General features: G+C 54.1%; 1 protein-coding gene across 16 annotated transcripts in view; it reads left to right on the forward strand.

The window, feature by feature from the left end:
- NFASC (neurofascin) overlaps positions 1-20,822 on the forward strand; it is a 114,745-nt gene that overhangs the window by 41,918 nt on the left and 52,005 nt on the right. For 15 of the 16 annotated variants that reach the window (XM_084497606.1, XM_084497598.1, XM_084497611.1 and 12 more), the window contains exon 2: positions 20,121-20,305. In XM_084497606.1, coding sequence (XP_084353732.1) covers positions 20,212-20,305 — 94 coding nt within the window. In that variant the 5' untranslated portion in view covers positions 20,121-20,211. Of the gene's footprint in view, positions 1-3,407; positions 3,430-20,120; positions 20,306-20,822 lie in introns of those variants that run through there. The other variant, XM_084497607.1, reaches the window with a different exon arrangement.

The raw sequence follows: 20,822 nt of genomic DNA on the forward strand, positions 1-20,822 counted from the left end.
TCCCCAAACTTGTCCTGTGTGACTGCAGGAGGTTTGCAGGGCCAAGCAAGCAGAAGGCAATTAGCTCCTGCGTGTTGCCATTTCAGGGAACAAGAAATGCATCTTGTTTGATAAACAGCTTTGTGCTAAGCTAGAATTGTTTCCCAGCTGCCATCCTGGGCATGTTCAGGCCCTGATAAAGCACCAAGTGAGGTCTGTGCAAGGAGTCGAGGATTTTCCCTGCTCTTGTTGCTGACTTGTGGGCATTCACCCCATGAATGCAAACTGCCAGCCCCTCTCCAGCAGCTAATTATCCCTGAAACGTGACGGCTTCTAAAAGCCTCTTTGGGCTTCCTCTGGGGGGAAGGAGGAACTGGCTACAGTGGACTCTCCTTGCTCAGAGCAAGCCTGTAAGCAATCAATGGGATTTCATGGATCCTGAAAAGAGAGCATGGCTCGTCTTCCCTGGGGAGCCTCTGTTTGTCCTCATTACTCCCTATCTCCCAGGCCTGCAGCTAGCACTGTCCACGACTTAAAGCAATAGAGATATTGGGCTGAGCTAATCCCCAATGGCTTCAGTCATCAAGCAGGGATGAATTTTTGCTGGCAACGAGCCCTGCTTCTGACCACCCACCACCACGCCGAGGCCATCGCCTCCTGCCAGGCTCGATGTCCCTTCCATGCCTCCTGACGCGCTTCTCGCCTGCCCATCACCAGCAGCTGGGAAACCTTCAGCAATTTGTCTCGTGCGAGTGTGCTGCTGTAAAGGTCAGGATTGGGGATTATCAGCCAAGATCTGGGGTCAGGGGAATGTCCTGGGAGCATCTCTAGGTGATGCCACACGGACACTGCAGCCTCCGGCAGCCGCAGCCCCATCAGGAGGAGCAAGGCAGAGCCGACCCTGCTCCCAAAGGAGGTGGGCACAACAGCAAGGGCAAACCTCATAATTCTTGGTGCTGGGCACGGGGACTGAGTGTGCCTGAACGACCCCAGCAGCCACGGAAATGTTGCTGATGTCCTCAGCAGGCTGCTCTGCTTGCTGTTCCTGCAGCATAGCCCCGCGCCGTGCTCATTTTCTTTGGTATTGGGATGGGTCAGCTCAGGACCTGCCTCAGGCATCTTTGCAGATTAAAAGAAATTTCAGCTCTTAAACTCAGATTTTACTTGTGCCTCTCTGGTGCTTACCCCACGAGAGGCCGGATCGTGGTTTAATTTCACCAGACAGCAGGAAAGCTTTGCCTGGGTGCTGAGCAAAGCAGAGACCGAAATTCTAATCGGATGGCAGGAGTGGAGCTTAGGGTTTCAAATCCAGAGGCCCCATCCTGTTCTCATTGTCCCGTTGCACTTACCCCTTATCCTTCTCGTTTCCAGCCCCCCTCTAATTTTCCCGGGGTTTGAAAGCTGGTTGGGATTGCTGGCTTCCCCATGGGTGCTGCCTGCTCAGAATAATCCGGATCAGCAGGGCTGGCCGTGTAATTAACCCGGCAGCAACTCGGGCTTAATGAGAGCTGCAGGCAGCGGAGTCGGACCAGGATCGGTTCGTGGTGCCTACGATGCCTTTTGATGGGGGAGAAAGTCGAAATAACCCCCCAAATCCAAGATTTCATTGGGTTTGTGATTCAATTAGCTGTCATTAGTAACACTGATCAGCTGGCTGAGGCTTACAGTTACTGGAGCTGTAACTGTCTCTAAAGGGTAAGTTTTAGAGCGCTGTTTGTTTTTTTTTTTGGGGGGGGGAAGGATTGAGCCCTCTTGTTTGCGGAGATAAGAACGCACCCTTTGGCATATGGCATCCAGAGAGCATTAATAACAAGGGCTGAGAGAGGGGAGCTGGGAAGCCGTGGAGATATTGCTGTGTTTGCTCCAAAATATCGGGTTCTTGGTACATCCGAGCTGCGAGGAAGATGCGCCCTTGGAGGGCACCTTTGGGCTCTGGGAAGCAAAACCAAAGCGTTTTCTTAAAAAGTGTCACCCGAGCTCCCCCGGGGCTTTGACCCCTCAGCGCTGCCGCCTCTGGAGGACGGCCAGCACCGCAAAGACTTTTCTGCTCGCACCCGTTTAATCAGGAAAATGGAAATAGCGTTTTAATAAGATGGTAATGAAGTTGTGGATCAGATTGGTCAATTCCTCATCTGAAGCTACAAAGGGGAGCTTTGTTGTTGTTGTTTTTGTTGTTTTTTTTTTTTTCCTGGGGTTTATCACTTCTGTTCTTGCCTGATTAGTCATAATCTTCTGGTGCCCTTCATGGGGAAAACCCCCTTTTTTTTTTTATTCCCTGCAAAAGTCTATACTTAAGTTTGCGTACAGTCCCCCAGGGAAATCAGGCCACCTATATTTCATTTAGTGACTTCAAACAATTAACCTAACAAAGATTCCTCTCCCCCCCCCCTCCTTCCCCCATCTGTTTCCTAATTACCAGAGGAACTGGGATGCATATGCGGGCTGTGCTCATTTTTTAATTAAATCACCTCTCTTCGACGTTTTGTGGCCGGCTCTTTAAAAGCTGCTGGGGAAATAGCGAAACGCAGGATGCACGGCGAGGGCGAAGGAGCCTGAAGAGGATCCGAGGTGCAGATTTGGGGGATTTTTTTTCACATCAGGGCTGGATTGAAGAAGAATTTCAGCCCTTCTCTTGTCTCAGACCAGAGAAATGGATGGGAATTTTGACCTGACAGCTCAAAGCGAGTTTTCAGTGGTTTCCACCCACAGCTGGTGGAAGCGTGGGCCAGGGAAGCGTTTCTGGGGTGGGGGGGAGCGATCTCCCAGCTCTCCATTCAGAAAGGCAAATCCCACGTGTCCCTGTGCCCTGGTACAGGCTGTCCTGTGGAGTTAGGGGCCCCTCTCGGTGACGGTGCCTCGGCACTGGTGTTACTGGGGGGAGCACAACACTGCTGCAGTGGGGGTCTCATGGGGGTTAAAGCCCCCTTGGTGCAGGGTCTTGCTCCCTGTCCTCTTCCCTGCCTGCCTACCCCATGCCTTGTAGCTTGCCCTCTGTTTTACCTCGGCTTCCCCTCCACCCTGCCCTGAGTCCCTTTGTGCCATGGGGGGAGTGATGAGGAAAAACCGTTCGTGTTTGGCTGCTCAGCACCCGCTGCCAGTGCTTGGGGTGCACGGAGCCGAGCTTGGCCCCTTCCCCGAGTCACCCCCTTCGCAGCCTGGGTACCGCTGCGCCCCAGCTGACCCCATCCTGGGGGAAAAAGCTTCTCCCTTGGCAGCTAGAGCCTGGCTGGCAGCAAAGCATTTAGCTGCACGAGGTGCCATTAATTATATGCAGGGCAAGGCTGGTGCGGGCTGCGCCGAATCCTGCTGGGAGGTAATTATCAGCTCCCGGGCTCCGAATGCCTTTGGTGCGCGATGCTGCACGAGTGAAGCATGCAGCTGCTGCGGCTGCACGCCGGTTCTCGGGCTTGAGCCTCACAAGGATCAGGGAAATTCCTCGCCAGCAATGCAGTAAGTGATTCAGCAGGGTGGCTGGAGCAAAGCGGGTCTGCTCCGTTTGCTTGTGCTCGCAGGGCGTTGTGCCGTGGTCTTGTGGTGTGCAGAACGGGTCTGGCATGGCCACTGGGTGGGTGTAATCGGGCACCAAGGTGGGACACCTTGCACCGGGCACGCAGACTCAAGGATGCTTCGGGTGTTTGGGTGCAGGAAGGATTCGCAAGAGGTGTTTGGAGCTTGGCTCTGGGGCACGCCTTGCATTTTCTGCTCTGCTTGAGAGCTCCAAGTGAGTTTTTGTTGTTTTGTAGCCACAGCTGGGAGAGGCCAGAAAAGTCGGTGCTGTCCGTGGGTTGGGATGGAGTGTGTGCGCTCCGAATGTGGGCCAGCTCCTCCTTGGCTCCCTTGTTTGACCTGGAGCAGTTTGAGCTTTTGAGCCTTCATCTCGTGCTTTGCTGCAAAGAACATTCACAACAGCACCCGTGAGGTCTGCGTTTCGGGGATGTCAGCTCTGTGGCTGCAGGGCAGGGCGGGGAGCTTCATCGAAATCGCTCTCTGGCACTTCAGGATGGGTAGCAGCAGGGTTGGGGCTGAGCAACCCGGGAGCTGCCCAGATGCTGAGGCTCCCTGCGACTCTCCTCGCCCTTCCTTTACTGGTGCCGTTTGCATGCCTGTAAAATGAGAAGCTGCTGCCGGTGAGGGGGCAATAAAGCTGAAACGTTGGTGAAATGCTCTAAAACCTCTGGCTTGGAAGTCTCCATCCGTGGGCTCTCCGGCACCCGCGGGAGCTCTGCTCTCTGCCTTCCCGGCCCTGCAATGCGTGAGGCTGTCACATCGTTCCCAGCGGGGCTGGAACAAAAGGAAGCTGCATCTGGGAACAAAACCCTCCCCGTCCCGGCGGTGCTGGTGCCCAGGACATGGGGACAGGCCCTGGCTGGCACTTGAGCCCCCTCCCTGCTGGCGTGGGGGTGGCAGGGGACAGAGTGGGCAGTGTCCTGAGCCGCAGCTCCTGCGTTATTCATGAGGGAAATCCAGCAAGAGCAGGGAGGAGAGAGTCGGGGTTATTAATAACTGCTATTGTGCCTTCTGCTGCTCACCAGGGTGGGGATAACACAGCCCTGTGTCAGGCAGGGGCACGGGGGGGGACAAGGAAAGGATGCTCTGCAGCAGTGCAGGAGGTGCCGGCAGCCTGGCACACGGTTGTGAGGGCTGGAGGAGCCTGAGCACCCTCAGCTGAGCTCTGGAGGGGGGAAAACCAGGTCTAAAATGGGAGAGGCACAGGTAGGCAGCTCCCTCTGCCCTCGGAGCAGCCTGTAAGGAGCTGGGGTGGAGGTGGCACCAGGGCAGATCCTCGGGCACCCAGACAAAAGGCGTTTGCAGTAGGACAGGCTGGAAAGTCTGCTCATGTCTCCGGCTCAAGGCCCCCCCTGGGGCACGAGGGGAGTCACCTTGAAGCAGGGCTGGGCTCCTGCAGCTCCGTGGGGCACCCGACTGCCTTTGGCCCGGTTGGGATGCTGCAGGGGTGAGCTGACTGGGTTTTCATCTGTCATCGCAGCGTCTCTTTTGACTTTCTTGCCTTCCCTTCCTTTCCAAGTCACGCAGGGCTGACGTGCGCATCGAACACCTCAATTCCTGCTCTCGGCGCCGCTCGTCACCGGGGTGCTGACGCTGGGCCTGGATGGAGACAGCCCGATCCTCTGCGGGGGGAGGAGGCTGTGCAGAGACCGAGTTCATTGGAAATGTGTGGGCTTTGATTAGGATGCTTCTCTTTTAATCCAGAGAGCTATAAAGCAAGATGTGGAAGTGTTATCCTGGCTGCTCGGGTCCTTAATAAGCCTTTTTTTTTGCAGGTGGTGGAGCAGCAGCAGTGCAGGTGTAAGCTTAGTGCAGTCAGGTCCATCCCGCTCCTTCACACGGTGCCGTGGCTTTGTCTGGGTCCCGCTGTGCAGATGTGGGAAGGGGTCGTTCCTCAGGACCCATGGGTGCCCCCCAGCCACCCAGGGTGCGGGTGCTGAGCCGTGGGAGCAGAGCACCGCGTCCCAAGGCCATGGTAGGAGGCACTGGCACCCTGCAGCCTCCAGGCGTGAGTCAGGAAAGAACTGCTCGAGAAGGTGATTAGAGTCCTCCCCACTAACTGTGCCGGGCCTTTTCATTACCTTTTAATGGCAGGCTTTGTCTGCTCGGCTGTGCCCAAGCCCTCCTTGCAGAGGGACGTTCAGGCTCCAGCAGCTCTCCGAAATCTCCGTGCACCTCGCTGAGTGCCTTGGGAGGAACGCAGGAGGCGTGCGCTAGCTGGTGACCTGGAAATCTGCCTCTCCGCTCTCCTCCCTCCTGCCAGGTGCTCTTGGGAGCAGGGGTGTACGAGGAGGATGCCATTGCCTCTTGCTTGTCCCTTCCTGGCGTGCAAATGCGTCCTCTCCTCCTCCCTGAGCTGCTCCAGGTCTCCACGCAGCCCCCAGGTGAGATGGTTTGGGGGTAGCTGCAGCCAGGTTGCTCAGGAGGAGCCGTGGTGAGTTACATGCACCAGACTTACCCGTGGCTGTAATTCGGTCTGATTAAAATGGAAACCTCTTGAACGATTCACAGGGAAACCCACCCAAATACCCCAATAACAACAGCCATGTTGGCTGCTGGCTTGTTTTCAGAGCACATCCCATAGAAATCTGTTAGGGGCAGCGTCCTTCCTGGTCCCACAACTGCAGGTAGCCCGGGTGTGGGACAAATCCACCTCCCTCCTGCCCCTGAGGTGTCTGATACTGGGAGTGCAGGAAGCAAAGTCTCTGGATAAGCTCAATTTAGCTGCATCTTGGGTTCCCTCTCCCCTTGCCCTGGCATTTTACCTTCCATGCCACGACCGCACAGCCCTGAGTTATAAACCCCAGGCTCACGCTGAGCTGTGGCGATGGAGAGGCAGGAGCCACTAGCCACCGTGGGCTATCTAGTGGCCAACTGGAGAGGAACAGGCGAGAAGGGCAGAGCACACGGTGACCTCCCCAGGCCCCAGCAGCACCTGGCAGCCCTAATGGGAGGGGAGCAGGGGTGAACAGAGATGGTGGGGGATGCTCGCACCGCTGCGCCCCTGGGGGTGGCAAATACGTTTCCACACATCTCTCACTGTAGGAAGAATTTGCATGCAAGTGTGTAGAAGATAATTAGCAGAAAATGGCTGAGATGTGGCTGAGGGGTGTGTGCCGGGTTCCCAGGAGGTGCAGTGGGACCTGAGCAGGGCTGGCTCGAAGCAAACCCTCTGCCTGCTCGAGGGGTAAGAGGTGCAAACTTGAGAGCTGACACCCCAAGAAAAGGCTCCTGCCCTTTTTTAATTCTAAATTAACTGCTTTTCGCCAAGGGGAGCAGAGAGGAAGGTCCTCTGCCTAGCTGCTCCCCAGCAGGGCTGGGGGAAAGGACCCTTGGAAGGGGGCTGCTGTAGCTCTCTCTAACTTCTCATGAATATTTTTTGAGGTGGGGACCAAATTCCCCCCCTTTTTGCTCCCGCAGGCAGCTGTGCGCATGAGCGTGGGTTGCCATGGGCACACACAAGTGCTGCACTCCTGCAGGGTGCTGGCGAGAGGCTGGGGGGCTCAGAGTGATGCTGGGGGGGCTGGTGGTGACCCCAAACCCCTGCCCAGAACCGTCCCACTCCGATCCCACTGCACGATGGAGCGCAAAGCCCCGAGTGGATTTAGGGCTGCCTGGGCACATTTGGGCAGGGTTTGTTCCTCCTGCGTGGAAATCCTCGGTTGTTAAAGCATCAGAGCTCGCATCTCTCTCACGTTTTTCAAGGCGTGAAGCTTCTGATGGTGGAAATGTGTTAGTCGGGGTGGCTGACGCGATTTAATGCCGCGGAGATGCTCGCAGCACAGCCCTGGTGCCAACCCGGGGGCGTGTTTGTGCCCCTGGTTCCTCCACCCTGGGTTAATTTTGCTGCTTGAGCTGACCATGGTGGCAGTCTTTGCGTTTGGTCCCACCTGCTGCGTGGTGGAGGGGACAAAACATGTGCTAATCTCGCAGAAAATGCTGAGTGCAGGGGGGTGAAAGCCCCTTGGAGCCCCCAATTCCTGCCCAGGCAGGGGGACCCGGCTACACCTCGCAGGCTGTGGCATTCAGCCGGCTCATTTGCAGCTTTCTCAACAAAAAGACGGGAAGGAAAGCAAGGGTTACAGCTGCCTGCAGGTTTGCCCAGCTCTGAGCGCAGGCTGGGAGGCAGACATTATGGGAATTGTATGCATGCCTGAGCGGGAGGGAGGCTCTGACTGCTCGGCATCCACTTGTCACATGGTGCCTGTTTGGATGCCAGATGACGGATCCTGAGCTTGCTACCCAGAATAGATGCTTGTTCTTAAGCTAATTGCCCCCTTTCAGCGATTCTCAAAGAAGCGAGTGCCAAACTTTCTCTGCTCTGAAAATTCCTGGAAAATGCCTGACACTTTTCATTATGCGTTGGAAAGAATGCTTCTAAAAAAGCTAACTGGCAAAATAAACAGCTGTTTGTAATCGTAAGATCACAAAAAGGAGTGTTTTATGAGCAGTGGAAAAAATATTCTGGCTCTGCTGAGCTGCCTCAATGGGCTCGGTTCTGGCAGATTTGGGTGAGTGACGGAGTTTCTTTGGGAAGTGCTGGCCGAGTGAGCAAGGATCGGGATCGGCCACCTCCTCCTGCAGCCAGGTGAGCGATGCTGCAAGTGGGATGAGAGCACCTGGAAATCCCCATTGCTGCCCTCACGGATCCAGGCAAAAATCCCATCTGGTGCTGCATGGGACCGAGCTGAAGCTCATTAACAGAAGCCCCTTGGAGCTTTCTGGTGGGGATGGTGTTGCTCCATGGCTCTGTAGTACCAAGCATGGGCTTGTCTGCAAATGAGCGTGAAAATCCCATCCTTAAATTAAAGAAATTAAAACGTAGCTCTGGAGCCAGCAGCCTGGTAGAATTGGATATGAAGATGCAGCCGGGGAGTACAGGATCAGCCCAGAAGTGATCCGACTTGTGGCTAGCTCTCCCTTTGTTCGTGCTGGTTTTAAAATCAAGCTGCTCATGCGATAACTGCGTTGCCTTGAAGTTCGGCTTGTTAGGAGTGAAACTAGCAGCAAGACCAGAAGGCAAAAATGAACTCTCGTGTCCCTTGTTACTGCTTGAAAACTATCGAAGCTGGCTTTCCCCCTCTGTTCTTTGAGGGGGTTTAATAAATGAGCTGTGAAAATATCTCTGGGGAGAGATGATTTTTTCATGTGGCTATCTTTTGAGCATACGCTTGCCTTATCAAGGTTTGTAACGAAGTCTTAAAGCAGGGAAATGCCTGAACGGGCTGGGCTCTTCAGTGCCCTTAATTCCCAGGGGAGCTGAGCATGGCGGCACGGAGAAGCCAGCCCCAGCCTTGGGGTCCCATGGGTGCTGGATGGGTGCACATGCTCTGCTGCTGCCTCAAGAGCTGCAGACCAGGGAAAGCTTCAGGCTGCACGAGACAGAAAAATGGGAAACTTGGAACCAGCGATTTGTGGTTTTCCCCCTTTAATGGTGATCCAGGTCCACATGGTTCTCTCTGCGCAGTTTTGGTCAAAAAACCTCAAATTCTCTCTGCTTTTAAAAACAAAAGTGAGTGTGCAGCTTTCCTTTGGATTGGTGGCTCCTTCAGTGTGAGGATAACCCCACCTGGAAAACTACGGCAGGGTTCATGCTGGAAGAAAAGAGCACGACTCCTTCCAAAGCCACGTGAAAAACGTTTACTATTTTCCGTATTGCTTCAGCCAGCACGGGACATGCTCTGCATCTCCAGATGAACTTCTGTCCGAGAGAAGTCAAGGAAAGAGCCTGGGAATGGCTTTCGAAAAGCCCTGGCCGAGCACGGGCTCCCCTCGAGCAGTGTCTGGGCCAGGGCTTGCAGCAGCTGCCAGCTGGAGCCTGACCAGGGCCACGCACGGGGACACAGCCGCGGCTCCAGGCTGCCCCGAGCTGCCCCGTGCTGGTGGTCTCGGGGGCTCCCTGATGACTTCTCCGTCCCTGAGTGCTGCCAGGGGAAAAAGAGGAGCGGTGGGGTGCTAGAAAACCAGTGTCACATTTCGGTTCAAGCTTTGGCTTGCAGAACTCAAGAAAATTGCTGATTTAGCCCTTCATTCCCAATCCCTCCTAATTAGTCCTTGTTTCTTGTCAGCTGCAGTGTTTTAATGGCTTTTAGGGCGATATTTCACACTTAACACTTGCAGCAGTTCGTCTCCACAGTGCAGAGCTTGGCAGGATGAATTCGAGATGAGACAGTGGAAGAATTGAATATTCAAGGCATCCTTTCCTTTGTTTTCCATTTATCTTTAAATCCCACTGTTTATCCAGCAAACATCTCCCTGACAAGAAGTGGAAGCGGGGGGAGAAGTTCTCCTTCACCAGGGTCTGTAGGACATGTGTTTCCCGTCTTCCAGCCTGTGGGATGTCGGAAATGTTTTTGCAGCCCAGAGAAGGAAGATAAGGCTCCTTGGCTCGTGCATCCCCTGCTTGAAGCCGACCTCCTGGCTAAATGCTGCGTGCGGTCTCAGAGTGAGCTTGCACAGATCGCAAAGCAATGGTCAGCCTTGAAGCTGTGGCAGTGGTTTTTTTATCTTCAGTTACTTTATCCATCAATTATTGCTGGCACCTACGCTGTCTGGGTGCCCATCCACACCTCCCCAGGGCACAAACCAGTTGCTTTTGCTTCCCATTCCCAGGTGCCAGCAATGGCACTGGCTGGGTGCGGGTGGCAGCAGGGTGGCGTGGGAGGGCAGTGCTCCGGGCACAGCTCCGAGGAAGGGTGTTGAGCATGGTGCTGGCTGTGCCCCGCTGTCTCTGCACTCGTTTGGCCTCTTCGAATAACCAGCAGGCGCCAGCCCTGGCCCTCAGCGTGCATAAGCAACCCTTTTATTTTTATTTTTCCAGCACAGGGAACAAGTAATCTGCATCCTGTACTCGGTCCTGAAGGTTAAAAGCTGTTTTTGTGCCAACTTCGTTATGTGGAAGCCAAATGCTTCTACCAATTAACTTATTGCCATGTTGGAGGGGGCTCCGAAGGCAGATGGAGCGGCTGTGCTGGCAATATTAATGACCGCCTCGCGAAGGGTGAGAATTTCAGATGGAGTAATGTAAAAATGTGCTAGGGAATGTGCAAAAGCAAGTTCCCCGCGGCGCTGCTGCGGAATACCAGGGGATGGTGTTTCCCTGCTAGCTCCGAGCACAGGCTGCTGCTCGGGGTGATAAATAAAGCCTGATTTCACAGCATCGCTGCTGCACCGTGCTGTCTGCCGCTCGGGGTTGCAGGTGTGAGGGCAGGAGGTGGGGACGGGGCCAAGGCAATGACACAGGAGGGTGGGAGACACGTCGACCACTTTGCACTGACGGCTGCTGCGGCTGGGGAAAAAAATTGGTTAAATATATGGTGTGGGGAAATGGGAGGGAAGGGGAGCAAAGGAACTTGTAGGAAATGAGCATCTCCAGCAAAGATGTCCCAGGTGGGCTTTGAAGGGGGCCAAAAGGGTTTATTAGAAGTGCCCAGACGGGGCAGTGAGGTGGTTTTCCTCGGGATAGTTGGCTGACACTGGGGGCTTGTGATATTTGGCTTGCCCTTCTTGGAAGATCTCTACAAGACACACTTTATGCTGAGAGCATAGTCCAATAAAAGGTATTTTTTTTGTTGGATTTCACAGCTGTGAGCTCGATTACAGTGCAGAGGGACTGGTTAGGGAGTACAGATGAGAGCTGATGACTGCCTTCCTGACTCCCCACCTGTAATTAGGATCCCGGTGGGCAAGGACAACTGGTTACCCAGCATTTCGAGAGGAAATTCCAGTGCCGCTGAAAGAAGCAGGCTTAATCCTTCAACTAATTTTCCAGATAACTGTATTTACATTTTTATGTAAGGTTTTGAAGAATTGCTGTGTCTTTCTGGGTCCTCTCGCATTTCCCTGCACTGTTCCGTGTCGTAGTGCTGTCTGAAGTCTGTGTGTCAGGGCTCAGCGATGAAATGTCAGATTTGCTGCTGCTTTGCTCCGTCACCGCCGTTTAAATGCCTGGGGTTTGAAATGAAATGTCAAAGGCATTTTGCACAACACGGAAACCAGATGTGCTCCATGGCTGTGTCTGGGGAGGACAGAGCAGCTCCGTTACCTCCACGAGCTTTTTTTGGGGAGATGGGTGGTGGGATTTGGGCTGAGACCCAGCTCGTGGCCACAGCCAGGTCTCCAGCCCTCCTGGGGGATGGATGGGGGACGCGGTGCCTGCACACCTCAGCTGGCTGTAAGGTGATATCACAGCTCCAGGGCCCTCAGCCGGGCTGGGGGAAAGAGCTGGTGTGTGTAAATACAGCTCACTTACAGGATTAACCACCAGCAGGTGTGTTCCTGTCTTGTCGGTGACACCTGCGTGCGATCCGGTTACGGGGCTCGGAGATGGGAGGCAGGGGATGGTGTTGGGGTGGGTGGGAGGTCTGCTCGTGGCTCTGGTGATTTCCAGGTTGACCCTCTCAAACCCAGGGGAGCATGGACTCTGTGTCCTGCAGGCTTGGAACAAAATCATCCCGTGTTTCCTGAGCGGTGACTGCCCTGGTTCCTGAATCGTGCCCAAGCAGCTGCCCTGGTGATGCTCCAGGGACAGCAAAAGGATCAGAAAGCAGGGAAAGGAGAGCACGGGAACTTTCTGTTTGGAATGGGAAAAGCCAGAAGGGTGGGGGAGCCTCTAAAGGAGGAATAATGCTGGAGTTGCCCAGGAAATTCAGATTTTTGGTAGCAGAAGAACAGCCACTAAGAAAATTTAATATTAAGTCATAGACTCGCAAGCATTTTTAAGGGCAGAGATAAATAAAGTGCTTACTCAAGAAGTGCCTTGACTAAAATTAAAGCTTTGGTGCTCGAGTCCTTCCTCACCCTTGAGTACTGTAATTTCCAGCAGGGAACATGCAGCGCTTGACAAACGCCCCCTCGGAGCTCATCCTGCAGCCACCATCACGAATGGGTCCAAAAGCCCCACTCCCTGCCTGGCCCCATTGCTTGCAGGGCCTCAGGGCTGAAGGCAAATCCTGCTGTGGTGTAGGGCTGGAAAGCTTAGAGACCCCTAGGGTGGGCACGTCTGCCTTTCATCCCCAAAATCCAGTTTGCTTTCCTTCTGCTTGTGCTACTCGGGACTCAGCCAGGCACTGGGGTCCCTGGGTTGGGACTGGAGGATGGTAGAAGGGCTGATGGCATCTTCCCAAGTTCTTCAGTGATCACAAGTGGCCAGAGCTTTGGTAACATGAGACGTAAACACCAATTCTCCAAGTCTTTTAGCTACAGAAGTGGTTTCCTGGTGTAGGAGCCTTTTAACCCCTAGGCATCCACATGATGCCAGTCGGGCCATTTTGCTTCATTAACCTTTTCCCTCTGCGTAAAGAGAAAACCCTTCTTGGGGTGTCAGGGCATGCGTCTTTGTGACAATTTGCATCACGTCACTTACACCACATGCTGGGGCACACGGGCAGCTCCTGTGGCACATCCCGATGTGGCTTTGGGGACACAAGCCGTCACTTCTTTATGCCTTGGGGGATGCTGTGGGCTCTGGGACACCCTTTAACATGGGCAGGGCAGATCTCCGAGCTCATGGGAGCATGCAGGACCCTTTTCCACCCAGGATCTTGATGTGACCAAATGCACACGTGGGTGTCTGGCGCAAAGCCCCAGGTCTCTGCACTCCTCCTCGGGGCCAAACCCTACAGAGGGAAGCCAGTGTGGTGGGAGAGCCAGCAGGGGAAAGGCAGCTTTTCCCAAGCACTTGCTATTTATAGCTCTCGCTCTGCGTGATTAGCAGTTGGCTAATCACTAGGGGACAGATGCTGCGTCCCTCGGATGGGTGGCCGAGGGACACAGCAGGGCGAGCATTAACCACATGCCCCTCATTGCTCCGCCACACCGAGCAGCGTGGGATGGATGCCCGTGGAAAGGAGCTTTGCTGTGTGGGGAGGATCAGTGCCTGCTGCTCTCGGGCCTCTCCTCAGGCTTCTGGGGTCCTTGGCAGGGCCATCATTGGGACTGGGTTTGCACAGGTTGCCCCAGGTTGACTCCTGTAGGCAGGATGGGGCTTGGTGGCCGTGGGTCCTGCTTTGGGTCAGCAGTGATGACCCAGGAGCTCCTGGACCAGCCTCGGGACAGCAGGGACAGCAGGCTCTGTGCAGCATGGAAACGGGCTGCCTGCATCAGTGTCATTGGTGCTGTGTGCCCTAAAGCTGCTCCTGGTGAAACTTCCCTGCCTGAATATTTTTTCCTTTTCCTTCGATATTTTTCTTGCTAACTCACTTCCTTGTCCCTCTCCTTAAACAAAACAATATCAAAGTTAAGCAAACCACGCATTTTTCCTAGTAAATTGTAATAGGAGGGCTCATGAATACACCTCCCCTTCAACCCCAAAGTAAAACTAATTGCTTTTTCATCTTAGCTGTACCCTGCCCCACCTGCCTGAAGTGCCGCATCACAGAGCCCCTTTGCTTCCTGCCCAGGATAACTTCTAGGACTTGGTTTTCTCCTTTTGCTAGCGAAAGGATCAGCTGCTGCCCTGCACAGTGCTCGCAAGTGCTGGGCAGGCTGCTGGAGGTCACTTTGTCACCTTCCACAGAGTTTCAGGCTTCCACCTTTCTCTTTCCCTCCTCTCAGTGACCGTTCTGCAAAGGTGGAACGCTATTTTCTGATTAAACTTAGTACTCTGGTGAGCTTGGCTCATTTCCCACTCATGCCATAGCTCTCGTGTGACCTTGGGGTAGCACTTAACCTCTCTGGACGAGAGTGCCTCCGTGTAATAGGACTGCAGCATTTCCTTACGGTACCAGAAGGACAGGATGATGAATTAATTCACATTATGTAGTGCTGAGATACAACTGTGATAGATCCTCTCCCTGGCGTTATCTGCACTTTCAGCAGCATTACACGGCTCTCCAAGGGAGTGAATTACCTCCTGGAAGTGTAAGCATGGTCCTTAACCAAAACCTGCAATTCCCAGCTCTGAATAGCAGCGAGTGCAATTATCCCCTTTTTCCTGTGATTTTTAAAGTATTTCTAAATATTCCTGAAATGGGAGCCTGGCTGTGGCTGGTCCTGACTCCGGAGGGCTGCAGGAGGAAGGTGGGGTGAGCTCTGTCTGCCCGGCAGGTACAGAGCCGAGCACAAATCTCCTTACCGCCAGCATCGGCTTTAAAGTTCAGGGGATTGACGGATTTGTTCCCACTTCCCACGTCCTGCCCTATGCGGAGCCGGAGGGATGCTGCCGCCTCTCCTGCTGGCATTTGCTGGTGGGTGACTTTCGGAAGCCGTCGTCGTTTCTGGTGCTATCACTACGCTTTCTGTCAATGCCTGTTTGTTTGCTCGATTCTTTGAAAATGCAGACTGCCTGCGGGGCATGAGATGGAGAAGTCACCCACGTGTGCCGCAGGAGAGTTGCAGAGAGTGGAAGGAAAATGCAGCACGTGGCAAAAATCCCACGGAGCAGTGAGGCAAGAAGCCAGGAGTTGAAAGAAACGGCCCATGGACGTGTTCCTTAAAGATGTGGCAAGAATGTCACAGGAGAAGGATGAGGACAGTTATCCCAAACCACTCGGGCCGGAGCATTCAGGGAGGGTTGGCAGGGATGCTGCAGGAGGTGCCTGCCTCGTGCACCAAACCCCTGCAGCCCCAGGTCTTGCACTGAGAAATTTCCTTTTTATTCAGAGGATGGGAGCAAAAATCTCCACGGGGACTCCTTTGGGGCTGCAGTGGGCACAGACTGTCAAAAATCTTAAACCCCTTTCCCATGACGAACCTGGCTTCTCACCTTGCCTGTGAGCAGAGGGCACGTGGGTCTGAAGCACGGGGCGGCTGGTTATGGGGATTTTTGGACAGGGAGAAGAAGACTCAAAGTTAGGGAATCACATGCATGTATTCCCTCTAAATCAATGTTTTTCATTATCTGAAACTGAAAGGGTTTTCTCGTTGTGGAAACATTGCTCTGCACTATTCAATCAGTTTTAATTAAGTGACTGCAACGCATTAAATGGTGCTGTAGGAATCTTCTTGGGAACACTAGCTGCTCGAGTTTTACTGCTCCTCTTACAACCGTAAATAAGGATAAATGCCTAATTGCTACTGAGAGTGTCCTGCTGGACCTAATGAGCTGATTACAAACAATCCCTCATTGAGGAATTATTTAATTGTATCTGACTCCAGCCAGACACTCCCCCTGCCACCGCTAACCATGCCCATGCTCTGTCTGCCTATGAGAGGCCAGGTTTGGGGTCGAGTTGCAGGACTGGGGCCAAGGAGGAGGAATTTGTTTCAATGGCCACTCTGAGAGCCCTCATTTCATTACTCCAGCCCTTTCCCGGGGTTATTTGTACCCAGGGGAAGTCGATGAGCTGTCTTCCAGATGAGGGCAAAGGACAGCGGTGAAGCAGAGCTGGGGCTCCTCGAGTGGTGCTGGGCGTCGGGTGCACTGCAGCCAGCAGGGACGGGGTCCTGGGAGTCCTTTGAAGGGCCAGGTTTTGGCCAGAGCAGGACAGGAACCTCTGAGGAGCTGTGAAGGGGAGAGGGAGAACGTGGTGGTGTCTAGAGAGAAATCACTCCCTGGGGAAATCATCCATAGTGCTGCTGCTGGAGCAGAGCCTTTAAGAGATGGAGAAGGACCTAAAAGCATTTTAAAAGCTGATTTTTTCCCCTTTCATTGCAGATTTTGAGTGGCTTACGAGCAAAGTGCTTGGATATGTTTATTACTTTAATTATGGGTATGTGAGCATTGTCTTTACATCAGGAGACACTTGAGAGCATGAAGCTCGCAGCTGAACACACGCAGGGCAACGCCGTGCTTGGATATGTTTTGTGTTTTAATTATGGATATGCGAGTATTGTCTTTGCATCAGGAGAAACTCGAGAGTGTGAAACCTGCAGCCGAACACATCAGGGCAATGACCCGTAACGTGGGCCGGGCAGTGTTTCAGCACCATCCGATTCACCAGCACGGCCGCTGGGATGAGCACCGCGCGTCCTCCTGGGGGGTGCTCAGGGTGTCCCAGGGGCTTGTCCCTGCTGGTGAGGACCTTGGGCTGGGTTTTGCCAAGAGGAGGAGCAGTCTCCAGTTTAAAGGTCCTGTCCTGGGGTCAGTTATGCTTTTGTGCAGTGAAAGCTGATGTATTTATGCAGGCGGCTGGTTTGTCTGGGAGGAGGTCTGGAGCAATACTGGGGATGTATTTCTCAACCCAGTCTAGCAGCTTGTGAGAAGCGGCGTTGCAGCAGGTCATCAGGGAGATGGAAAGCACCGGGCCAGAAAGCTTCTGAACTCTGGAGGAGTATTTGGGGGAAAAGGCATCCAAGTCTGTCTCCTGTAGCTAGAGGAAAGTGGAGCAGGGAGCTGGCTTTTGTTGGTGCTCGGCTGCAGCCTCAGTGCTGGATGAGAGCTGTGTATAAGAAGCTAAAACCACAACGATCTGTGTGACATTTCAGGCTGTGTTATGTTTTTACCACTGGTCCAGATTTCGGATGGGTTTTGGGTCCAGCCAGCTCAGAGGCTTTTGGTGCAGCCCTAGCCCCAACCTACCCAGTTCTGGGACTGCAGCCACCCCAGGAGACAGCTGCAAGCATGAGGCTGAGAGGCTTGCAGAGCTCCTCTGGCATGAATCAAGTCTTTTCTCTGTGCAACAGGGCCAGGAGCAGCTAGTACTGAACACCACGTCTGGGAAGAAGAAATCTCATCTTCCCCTTTTGCACGGGAGCCAGAGCCCTGCACTCCATGAACTTCCAGCCTGGACTCCCACTGTGATGTCTCCCAGCACCAGACTCTCCCAGCACCACCAGCATCCCCAGAAGCACGCTGGTTTGTGCCCCATCCCTCTGTGCTGGGGCAGTCCCCTCACGTCCCATCCCATTGTGGAGCAGCCCTGACAATGGAGGCTGTGTTCGGCAGCACCGCCCGGCCCCGGCAGCCCACCTACACGCTCAGGCACGGCAGCAGCTTTCGTGCTGCGCGGCGAGTCGCACCCACAGCTGCCCCGGAACAAAGGGGAGCCCAGCTCTCGCTGCTCCAAAGGCGGGGATGCGCTTTGTGCGTGCCTCGTTGTGGGGTTAAATATTTCTTCGTGTTCCTTCGGGTAGCGGTGCTGCTCGGCGCGGTTGCTCGTGCCGTACAGGCTGTCCCCCCCGGAGGTGTCCGGGTCCTTCCCACGTTGTCCTGCCCACGTCCTTTGGTCCTGAGCGGCTGGGTCCCTGCTGTTCCCATCCACTCAAACTGCAGCACTGTGAATTTCTGTTCTGGTACACACACAGCTTGTATTTCCAGTTCGAGTGTGGTGATGGTGGGTAGGATATGTGGTTTTTTACCAGTTGGGTGCACAGATCCCTGCTTTGTGTCCTCTGTAGGGTCAGTGTTGGAGCTCAGTCCTTTCGGTATTGCCATTTAATGCAAAATCACCCACAGATACATGTATGGAGATATCTCCTAAGTCTCTGTGCTAGGAATCTTCTATTTTATATCACAGACATTTCCTTCACGTTGGTCAATGCAGTCTCAAAGCAGTTTGTAGAGGTACCTAAATGCCTGCTGCCTTGCACCTTCCCTTCCGTGCTGTATCTGGTGAACAAAGCAGGTTTTAAAGCATTTTGTGATCTTGTGAAACACCGCTCTGCGAGCAGAGTAAGGACGCAAGGAATCTCGGTCCTGCTAAATCTCTGTTTGCAGTATTGGCTGGTTTAGTTCCTAAGTCAAACTTCTGCTTAGTAACAGAAAGGCATAAAACCAGCTTATCCATTACTCAGTGTAAGCCGTAACTGGAGAAATGAACCGCTCCAAATAATGAAAACTACAGATCAAAATGATGTCTTCCCTTAGACAGAAAGCTAAAGAAGTAATTTGAAAAGCTTTGTTCAGCATGACCTGGTCTCTGAGGACTGCAAAAGTCCTGGACATGACTTTAATTACTGGCCCGGTCCTATAATTATTTTGTCCTTCAACTATTTTTATTGCAACAGCTGGATTGGAAAATCCTTTGAATGAGCAAAAAAGATCAAAGCAACACTCCCCCTCCCGGCCCCTTCGCAACCTGTGGTCTGTAATCTGGTGTAACTGGGACGCAGTGGGCTGGCGACTTCGTTTGGGCTTCAGCCCAGGAGCAGGGACACAGATGGCCCGGGCCCATCTGAGCAGGGCACGAGGAGGCTCTGCTCAGACCCATCCTTGAAACGCAGGCGTCTCTGCAGGGTCAGGAATGCCGCATGGGAAACCTTGGAAGCTGAGCAGCTTGCTCTCTTAATGCTTTAAAAATCCTGGCCTCCGTGTTTGTCCTGCAGAGGGGTAGGAAGGATGCTCACAGTTCTTCCCCATCCCTTCCAATCTGATAAATGTGATGGCTTTCAGACGTTCGCTGCGCTTCCAGGGTGCGACGCAGGAACAGAATCTCCCTTAGGGAGAGCGAAACCCGGGGTGAATGGAGAAACAGCTCAGCACTGCCAGTCCCCAGGAAGGGTAACAGGGAAAGCGGCCTGAAAAGTTGTCTCGTGCCGGGTTTGATGCTGTCTGGGGTTCGGGAGAGCTGCGAGAGCCATGTGTCAGGGCCCTTTATTTGCCGTGACATCTGCTCCTCGCCGGCTCCCCCAGCAGCTTTCCCCGCGGTACCCAGAGCCCCGCGCTCGCCGGGTTTTGTCTGGCGTGCTGGGCCCCCCTCCCCTCTGCTCCTGCTCCGGTCGGGGCTCGGGAACAGCTGAAGGGGCAGCAGCATCCCGAGCCGTGTCGGGTTATTTATATTTCATGAAGACGGGCTCCTCGTGCTTGCCAAATGGCCTCAGCGCACCGCTCTCCTGCCTGGCGACACGGCGCAAGGCTGCGCGCGGAGACGGGGAGGAGCAGCGAGGAGCCAGGCTGGGGATTTTCCACTGCTTGCTGCCCTGGCACTATTTCTGTCCTTAGCCGAGAGAGCTGTCTGCACGTCTGCTGCCCGGCATTTATAGCTCCGTTACGGACAGGGCTGTAACTCAGCCACGACGCAACCTCTGCGCTCCGGTCGCCTTTCTAAGGGGATTGTTATCGTGCAGATAAGGGTGATTTATCCTCCTTTCTGCTGTCTTTTAATCTGCAGTGACTCTATGGGTTTATCAACAGCGAAATAAAAATGAATGGGCAGGAAGACTCCGAGCGATGTGCTGCCCATCCCCAGGGGTTGGGATGGCTGCTTTGGGGAGTCTTTGGAGCACAGGGGCCAGGATGAGTGCCTGGTGCACCCAGGGAGAGAAGCAGCTGTAGAGTGGCTCAAAATGAGCTCATTTCAGTCAGGAGAGGGCCTGCTGTGCCCCAAACCTACAGGTGCAGAGCCAGGATGGGATGCTACACACAAGGGTGAAGGCATCAGCTCAGTGCCCGACCCCGGGCAGCCTCCTGCCCCTTAGTGCCACCACCAGCCCAGCTGGAAAAGTGGTCAGTGGTTTTTTCAGTTGCCCTGGGTAACTTTCCTTTAGTCCCTAGGGAGAGCTATAAGGCTGAAAAGGATGAGCCCCAAAGGGCTGACTTCATCCCTAGAACAAAGCAGGGCTTGGGAGGACAATAACCATGGGCTGGTACCTGACTCACCAGAGCCAGGGAACTATTTCTGGCACCTTTACCAGCCCCATCCCTCTGCACAAACGCGTTTGGATCACAAGCACTCTCTCCCCGCAGCTGTCAGGAGGAGGAAGGCAGGAAATGGGGCCGTAAAAGCGCGGTGACCTCTGCTCTGTGTGTTTTGCAGCTGAGGACCCAGGCAGCCCTCCTGCACGTGCCAGCGGCCAGCTCGCCTCGGGGGACGCAGCTGAGGTCGTGGCCTTGTCCCGACGTCCAAGATGGTCTTGCACAGACCCCACCTCACCTGCGCAGGGATAGCCTTCGCCCTGTACCTCCAGCACCTCGTCAGCGCCATCGAAGTCCCTTTGGATTGTAAGTTACATTTTACCCCTCTGATAACCTCTGCTTGAATGGGATACGAGGCAGAGCAGAGAAATGCGTGGAGCAGGCGGCTCTTCTGCTCCAGCCTAAGTTGTTTTTTTTTTTTCCCTCTGTTTTTTGTTTTGGGGTATTTTTCCTTTTAAACCACATGCCCTTCAGGAAGTCACCTCGGTCACTGCCAGCTGCAGTCAGTCTGTCTCAACAGCTGAGCAAAGGACCTGCAGCCACCCACCGAAATGGGACGGAGCAGCAGGGCCACACTGGGGAGCAAACCAGGCCCTGGCAAGCCTTTAGCCCCTTGGTTTAAGCGGAGCATCCCAGGATTTTTCTCTCTCTGTTGGGACTTTTTGGTTAATTATGTAAGAGGAGTGATGTTTTATTCAGAAGCACAGGAGCTGGGGTTATGGAGCGAGGAGGAAGGGGGTCATGGGATGCTGTTTCTGCTGAATGAGCATCTTCAGGCCGGCACACGGGGAATGGATGACTTGTTTGGATGTGCCTGGGACGA

Source organism: Aythya ferina (genome assembly GCF_964211825.1).
Source record: "Aythya ferina genome assembly, chromosome: 25".
NCBI lineage: Eukaryota > Metazoa > Chordata > Aves > Anseriformes > Anatidae > Aythya > Aythya ferina.